General features: G+C 28.1%; 1 protein-coding gene across 1 annotated transcript in view; it reads left to right on the top strand.

The window, feature by feature from the left end:
* Positions 1–1,362: 1,362 nt before the first annotated feature.
* The window catches only part of LOC143252683 (arfGAP with SH3 domain, ANK repeat and PH domain-containing protein-like), a 97,527-nt gene continuing 89,399 nt past the window's right edge, over positions 1,363–9,490 (top strand). Inside the window, 1 exon segment of the mRNA XM_076505205.1 lies at positions 1,363–1,626. Coding sequence (XP_076361320.1) covers positions 1,501–1,626 — 126 coding nt within the window. The 5' untranslated portion in view covers positions 1,363–1,500.

Raw genomic sequence — 9,490 nt, 5'->3', positions numbered from 1 at the left:
TGAACTCTAACTCAAACAAACTTTAAAACAAATTTGGATAAAATCAGATAACTAACATATCTGCTTGAGAATTTAACTCGAAGTTCAGCAAAGGTAGTGTATCGTATCGAAGAAGTTATTTGTACGTTAAATTGTTTGTTTGTTTTTGAATGTCGCGCAAAGCTACAGGAGAGCTATCTGCGCTAGCCATCCATAATTTAGTGGTGTAAGGCTAGAGGAAAGGAAGCTACTCATCACCACCCACCGCCAACTCTTGTGCTACTCTTTTACCAACGAATAGTGGGATTGACCGTCATATCATAACTTCCCCACGGCTGAAAAGGCGAACATGTTTGGTGTACGTTAAAATAAAAGTAAAAGATGTCGTATGGAATTGATAATCATGTATCGTAACTACAAGTAAGAAAATAAATTGTGAAGAATAGAAAATAATGAAAGTTTGTGAAGAACTAGTCAAGCAGAAATGGAACCAGTCAATGCTCCCCGCTTGTACAGCGGTATGCCTTCGGATTTACAACGCTAAAATCAGGGGTTCTGTTCCCCGCGGTGGGCTCAGCAGATAGCCCAATGTGGCTTTGCTATAAGAAAACACACACACACAAAACCAGTCAAAAATTAAAATATTATCCTAAAACAATTATATTAAAAAGAGCAAAGAAAACGAACAAATGATAATGAAAGGAGTTATCTGAAGATTTCAAACAACTGTGAATCATAATAATATTATTATCATAATCTAATACTGTGAGAAAAAATTAAAATAATAGCAGCTATATACGAATTTACTGTATCTTTTCACATTGAATACTACGCTACAGCTAATAATAATGGATATAAAACATTTTCTTAAGCGCCGACAAAAATTAATTAGAAACCATTAACAACGATATATTAAACAGACAATTTTTAACGCTAAATAAACAAGATGAAGACCGCATGATAATCAAACTTTTATACAGTTGTAGAGAAATAGGATTGGAGATGATAAACCATTTAATTTCTTGTGGTTGAGAACAATTTAGAAAAAAGCAAAACTAAAATTATTAGTAATCTAGTTAGCTGATTACACAGTTATTTTGTTTTATTAACAGGAATAATTACACATATATTAGAATACTGTTTGCTTGAAAATAATCAACGATGAATTTATTTAAAAAATAAACTTACAAAATACTTCATTCATATTTCCGAAAAAATTAAACTTGACACGAAATATATTATACAAAGATATATGTTGGAATAACATGTAAGTAAAAATTTCTCAACGCATTTAAGTTTTCATAACAGGTGAGAAAAGAAGGGATTTCTACGGTCATGCCCCCTGGAGTGCATTGATTATAATAAGAATCAGTATAGCTCTCAGAAAGAGAGTGTTGTTGGTTAAGCTAACGTATTTGATTTTGTGTAAGCATTGGTTTACTCTTAGTCTGATGACTGAGAATATGAAACTCCTTTGAGGTTTGATTGTTAATGGTGTGAATTTTTCTGCAAAACTCAGCCATGCCTGGATTGATGAGCGTGGCCGAGTTCGTAACAGAAACTCGTGAGGATTATAATTCACCGACAACATCGACTTTTGTTGGTAAAATGCCCCAATGTCGTCAAACGATAGGATCTTTAGAGGAGGTAAATTGTATTTGAGAATTCCATAATTTATGAAGTACTAAATTATAAAAACGCAAAATTTAGTGATTATGCAACAATTTAATTATGGATAACTGCTGTATAACGAGTAAAATTTACGTTATGTTTTCTTTTCTCCATTTTATAATTGTGAGTGTGCAGGATTTAGCTCATCAAATATTACTTGTTCAACGATGTAATACTACAAAACAGTTGACTTTCAGTTTTTTGCCCAGACCTATATAAAATTACAAACTTTTGACTGGTGCATCTCAAATTTTGGATTAAACGAAGCATGTCATACGTTATCAATAATTAATAACATAACTTTAAAGTTACTTAACTGTTAGCATTGAGTCACGACTGAGTGTTATTGCATATTGATTTCGAGAAAGATCAGTAATCTTTGATATTGAATACAGAAAAAAAGGTAAATTAATAACAAGATAAATGTTTTCAATATGCATCTTATTTTGATAAACTTGATTGAATATATCATTAAGTTTAATAATTTAAAATATTAATTATTACAAAATAAATAATTGTTTTTAACTTTTTACTATTGTGGGTTCCTACATGATGATATTCATAACTTATTACATTGATAAGTATGCAGTTCATTCAATAAATATTTATTAATAAGTAATATATTGAAGTTGTATGAATTTGAAATAGCTGTAATTGTGAATGTGAATAATCGGCTCCTACTGCTATTGCTTTCTAGTTATATATACCTGTTTATATTAAAAATGTTTTTACACTTTCAGTGATTTTATTTTTTAAACTAAAAATAAATATTTGTTTTGTGTTTATTAACAAAGCTTGTTACAATTATTCCTGTTTAGTATTTATTCTCTATTGCTTTAATGTATAGACATTTTTGTGTATATATTATTTATGTGTATATATATATATATATATATATATATATATGTATGTGTGTGTGTGTCATTTTGAACTAGCAGTCTTGATTGATTTGCTAAATAATCTCATTGTTATTCAAAAGACCCAAAGAAAATGTGTTGTTTTTAAATACACATTCACACATACTCACTGTATGCAGCAGGTGTATAAATTTTTTATACATAATGCCTATACAAATTCTAAACCAACACAAATATAGTTATGTAGTGAAATGAATTTTGATGAGGAAATCTCAGTTTTATGATATTTGTGAATTTTAGGGTAAAAGGTAATGAGTTTTGGTTATAAATATTAATAGAGAGCACAAGTTCTACCTACAAAAATATGTTTATTGTTCTACTTTATTTATTTAATGTTATGTGAGCAGATACTCAATACAAATGTACAAATCTGTGAATTCTAAGTAATTTGTTGGTTCAGTCTAAATGTTACATTACAACTACTTCCTTAAATTAATATAATTTCCAATTAGAGGAAGTAAACTACCTGTTAAGTTAAAAAAAAAAATCAATCTGGTATTAATTATAGCTAATTAAATACACTATTTGTATGTTCACATTTAAAAATGGTTACAATGCATTGATTCTTCAGTGGGTACCTGTACTGTTAACAATGCTTTTACCTCTAAATCTGATACTTGACAAGGTTCTGCCAGCTGAGGAGAATTAGGTTAGTCATAACTATACTGAGCTAACAATGTGAAATAATTTTTATAACACAAGTATAATACTGTAAAATGATGACATTTGACTTATTAACCATTCTAACAAATAATGCCATAAAAAGTAGTATTAAAGAAAAAATAGAATACGCTTGTGGAATATATAAACACTAGTTGTTAGTTTCAAACATGGTCATAAATTTAACGTCAATTGAGAAATTTCACAGCAGTATAAATCTATAAAAGCAGTAAAATATAAACTTCCCATGATGCTTCTTTCCAATGTCTTTAAAACTTCTATAAACAGCTCTAACTGTGTAACTTTAGAGGGGATGATGTCTAAGGTAAATTACTATGAAATATTACTGGTAAGTCAGATAGGGAGAGAGTACCAGTAGTAAGCAAAATGTTAATGTTTATGGAAAAACAATAAATAGTAATAAATAAGTTAAATAAATACCTGAATTGTACAATAAATAGGTTATATATTGGCATTCTAATTAAAATATAACCTTGTTAAATATAATAAGAAAAATAATGTAGTAAAATGTACATAACTGATCCAACTTTAATTAACTTTTGTCACTTGACAAAACCTTGGAAAAGGCAACAGGTGAAATAACAAATAAATTTAAATCCTTAATACCTGAAATGAAAACACAGTAAGATTCAAGAAAGTTCAATGATAATAATGAGACTTGGAAAATATTACAATAGTGGTAAATGTGACAGTTAAGGTTTCATCCAGGATATTTTTAAGTTTCAAAACTAAGACTGTTCTTAGACAAGATCTATATAACAATGAAAGACTTTCCGTGTTTTTATCTTAAAGCTTATATATATCTTAAATTCTCTCTGTGTTAAACTGTATAATATTTGATGTAATTTTCAATTTGTTAATAAAATCATCTCTTACTCTTGCATGAATACTAAAATTGAAATATTTGGAACAGTATCTTATAAAGTGTGATATTTTTCCATAATGCATTTATTAACTTACATTTTTAACATGAGACTTGTGTAAATTTATTCTTAAATACAAGTTTTCTGTTTCTTTAACATATATCTGCTCAAAACAAATACAAGATAATAAATAACATAATATGAATTAGAACTAAAGCTAGGGTTTATAAAAATTTTATCCCTTTTATGGCTTATAATATATTTATTGTATGTAACGTTAATGTAACCTTTTCTTCAAATGAAAAAAAAATTGTTCTTTTCAGAGAAAAATACTTTTGTCTGATTTCTTTGCTTTAATTTTTGGATTTATGACAGCATACAAAGTTTTGGATTATTTTCATTATAATATAATTTGTACTTGAGTGATAGAAATCTTACCTTTAGAAGGTATAATAGAGAGAGATTTTAACTGAGTTCAAATAAAAAAAGAAAGAAATGAGCAATAATTATAAATATAATATGAAAAAAGAAAAAAATATTTTTATTAACTCTAGATTTAGTTGTAATTCATACAATGTTATTTATATATTATATTTGTTGTAAGCAAATGTGTTAGAAAAATAGAAAACCTGTGTTTAAGAATAAATTTCCATCAATCTCATGTCAAAAATGTAAATAATTACCCATTAACTGTTAAACCCAGTGATGACTGTATTATAGAAAAAATATACTTTGCAAGAACCCTTTTTCTGAATATTTTAAATTTTGTTATCATGAAAAAATAAATTGTTGATGTAAGTTATTTTGTTAGTAAATTCAAAGAATATATATATAAAGCTTTTAGGTAAAAAAAGTAATTTTTTTCACAGTTAAGTAGGTCTTGTCAGAGAAGAGTTATTTTAGAAACTGAAAAGTGTCTGGGAAGAAATGAAATTATGCTTTTATTTGTTTTAAATTAGCAATGATAAAGGGTTTTCAATTAAAAAATTGATTTTTGTTTAATGTATATCATTTCAGTAAATGATATATTCATCTTAGGGATGTTAACAGAAAGTGATTTGTGTCGTTAATTTGAATCATGTTAAATAGGTATATGGATATTAAGTCTTCTATATATTTATGTATTAGTGGATAAGAGGCATCTTAAAAAGACCATATGGTTGTCTAACTCATTGTTTATTATAAGTAATGAACAATGTGTAAAACCAGATAGTAAATTATCCTGTTTCTTAAAAGAAAGGGTATGTGCAGTAAACAGTTTTCATATATGGTGATTCTACAGAGATATTTTAGGAGTATTTTGTCACATGTGAATGACATGATTAGCAATATCTGTGTGCTAGAAATTGCTTATCTCTTGTGCCTGTTTATGAGCAGAGCAGAACACATTTCCCTTGATGTATTGCATATAGGATAGTCTTGTGAAGTCTGTTTCAGTCTGTGTATCAGTATAGCATGGAATTGTTGCTTCAAAAGTTTAGTTCAGTCTTGAAACCTCTACTGTACAAATTATTTGATCCAAATGTGACAGGTAGATATTGTGTGCATGCCATGGATGATGGCCTCCCTTGTTAAAAGTTATTTGAACAACTACATCATTGGTTTGGGAGGAGTTTCACATTCTGCTTGTGATACTTGGATCAATTTACATGTCTAAATATCTTCTTTGAGGTCTAGCATTGCTTCGTGGAAAGTTTGGAGTATTTTGAACTGTAACTCACTTTAAAATAACGACTGGAATAATACTACTATAACTTTGTGATAACTAGAACCCATTAGAAATAAAAATGTATTTATTTTACTAATAAAACAGAGAACGTTTCAAGAAGGTTAAAATGTTCTCTGCTTTATTAGTAAGTGTTCATACCCATACCAGCCTTCTTGAGATATGTTAGTACAATAGTTTAATAATGTATTTACAAAACAGAAGGAATGACTGATCACCTCATTCTTGGTTTGTGTAACAATGAACTGAAGAGGGGATTTACATTGGTTTATAATAGTGTATTTGTTTTGTCATAGCTATAGTGTTATGAAGTTCTGTAAGGATTGATTATTTCTTTCATTATGCAGTACTTTTGCTATTTAAAGGCACAAATATTTTAACACAATTTAATCAAGAAACATTATGAACTGAAAAAAACATGCAAGATTGATTAAAATATATATATATATATATATATAAAGCTTATAATTGTTTTTGTTAGATCGTGTGAATATTTTATATTATTTAAATAAAATATTTTCCTTCACTATAATTTTGAGTGAACTAAAAGGTTTAGAATAATTTTGATTAGATACTTAATTGCATGTGTGTGTGTGTGTGTGTGTGTGTGCAATGCCAGCTCAACGCAGGTTCAAAGGGCTCTCAGAACTTACAGCTAAATTTTAGGGGATGCTAATATTATAAAAATGCTACCATGTGGTGAAAGGTGGTATGCAGAACTTAAATTAATATCTCATTTAAATACCAGAAAATTCAACCCTGTATTAGGTTCTATTTTATATATGTGAAAACCAAATCAAAGAAATATTTCTAACAATGTTTCTTGTTTTAAGAAGTTAACTCTGGCCAGTAGTGTGACAAGTAGCAAAAGATTGTTTTTGAGACTGAAGTTGATAAAAATATTTTTTAGTTCTATAATGAAATAAGAGAGATTAAACAGCCTTGCAGTAATTTTAGTAGAAAAGGAAAAGAAATTAATATGGACAAATTAAGGAAAAAATTGCCACAGTAAAAGCTTGTAAAGTTCCAGTTTCAAAAGACTAATCTTTGCTTTTTGTGTATTTTTCTACTTAGTTCAATTTTTGTACTCTGTATTCTGAATTTTAAAAAAATATTTAATATTTTGTCAATTACAGAAAACTGAATAAGAAATATAAATACAGAAAAAGGGACAAAATTTTATATTCTTGAACTTTTCAAATTTTTAACTTTAAGCCACCCATGTGTGTGTGATATTATTTTAACTTGTGTATATGTGTCTTTTGACCAATATTTTTCATTTAGTTTAAACAACAGCTTTCGAAATTATTTTATAGAATATTAAACTGTATGACTTTTTTTACTTCAATGAAAAGTTTTCCATACAAAAGGAAAACATGTTAGCATAACTTAGTAATATAGAATGTCTTACCAGTTCATGAAAAATGTTTCTTTATATTGTGTCAGTATGTATTTACAATTTCAAATGCATCACAACTTAGTAAGTTACTGCAGCGATTCTTATAGTTAGTGTTTTTGTAAACCAGTGCACATAGTTCCTAGCAATAGTTAGTGGTCACTTGGATGTATAAAGACTAGAGAAGAATATTGTGTAAAAATAATTTTGTGATTTCTAAAGTAAAAATATATTGCAGTAAAAATTATAATGCCTATGGATGTTAAATACATTAATATAGAAGTCTTATAATTATTTGTAAAATATATTACTGAACATCCAGGATACATTTATTTTTAAGACATTTCATTTATAAATATTCTGTTGTAGGATACACATTTTATCCTGTTAAACAGTGTGTTCTTTTAGCTTAAAATCATGCATGCAAGAGGTAATTTCTGTAAATAAATGTGACTTTATGTAAGTTATAAAGGATGTTTGAAATGATTAATTTACAACCCCAATAAATTAAGAAAGAACTGTTAAAACTCTTTCATTCATGGAACATTTAGACGATAAGTAATCTTGGAGCAAATGTTGAAAATAATTTTTATAGGTTGAATGTTTTAGACTATTCTTGTTTAATGAGTATTTTATTTTTAGGTAAAAGCTGTTTTGTGTTTCATTACAAATTCTAAAAAAATACATGAAAAACTTTCTATGGAATATCTTCACTGAATATATCAAATACCATAACGAGAATTCCCCTTTGTGTGTCAGGGTAATTTACTTGTTCATTAGCTGTCACAATATAGAAGTAAAACATACATGTATCTAAGGTAAAAATGAAAATTTATATCACATTATAGAGATGAAATCATATACTTTAATAAAATGTTTGAAACCACTTGTATAATTATTGTTTGTGTATGTATTCAGTTGACACTGCTTCCAAATTTTTTCTGTTCTCCTTTGATATGCAACAGACATTATTGGAGCATGTTTTGTTTATATATATATGTATCATCCTTCAATGACAGAAATGTGCATTTATTAATATACATGTGTAAAGAAAGATTTTGTTTAACTTTTTATTTTGTCTGCTGACGTAAAAAGACAAAATTGTGAGTTACTTATTTTCATTGTGTATGCCTTTCTTATCAGTTTTTAGGCTGAAATGAATGGTTTTACCACAAAAAATTAATCCAATGATACAGTTGAACATAGAATGTAATTAGATATTACTCAAGTGATCCTACACTTACATTGCTGTAGAATTATTTAATTTTAAATATTTAGAAATTTGGGAAAAAGATTCATTTCTGTCATTAACATTTTATGGTTAGCTAATGTTCAAAATGCTGCATATGTTCCAAACTTAACTTTTGTTTTTATGTTATAAACAAAGGATGGAAATATTTCTTCAAACAGTTCGCTCAGAGACGGTTCCAGGATGGAGCTATGTTTTCCTCCCCACTACTAATTTTTCTAAACCTCCCAAAACTTTTCAAGGCAATGTTTACCAAGTTTTTATATTTTACAGCTGTGAATATCAAAATATGAAGAGACAAATTTGAAAAATAAATAATGTAAGGTTTATTTTAGTGAGGCTTAACATTCAGAGTTTGGGGTTTAATTATCATTAACGATTTCATTTGCAGATTATATACGATAAAAAAAAGATGGCAAAAAGCGATAGTAGAAAGAAACCGATATTAGAAATCATTGAAACAAAAATCGTTTAAAAACAAAATTAAAATCTCAGAGTATCGATCACAATACAGATGTATTTTTCGGTAGGAAGAAAGTTCGTTCCTCCTTTTTAGTACATAGCTATTTATCTTTTGCACCCACATGTGGTATGTAAACCAAGTATGCCTTTATCATACGTAGGACGTCGTGAATGAGAATAGGCAACTTTCGCTTATTGTCGTACTGCAAGCACATTGATTATAATTCACGGATGTGCCAGTCGTATGTTACCTAAGACAATTTCTCATTAGCACGTGTGATAATCCCGCACTTTTTGCACATGCCATTCTACATCATTTATTCTGATTATAAAGTAGCAACTGTGTTTTACATGAAAATTTTGTGACTTAAATTTGCGCAAAGCTATCCACGGGCTATCTTCGTTAGCCGTTCCAGGTTTTCAACTGATAAGCTGCTAGTCAAAGGTGCCTATCCGCCAACATTTTAACTACTATAATATTAGTGGAATTTGACAGTTATTCTAGTTAAACACACCCCAAAGTGTGAGAAACAATTTTTGTGTGTG

The sequence above is a fragment of the Tachypleus tridentatus genome, chromosome 6 (genome assembly GCF_004210375.1).
Source record: "Tachypleus tridentatus isolate NWPU-2018 chromosome 6, ASM421037v1, whole genome shotgun sequence".
Taxonomy (NCBI): Eukaryota; Metazoa; Arthropoda; class Merostomata; order Xiphosura; family Limulidae; genus Tachypleus; species Tachypleus tridentatus.
Note: the sequence above shows the minus strand (reverse complement) of the source record. Positions and strands in the feature narration are given on the sequence as shown.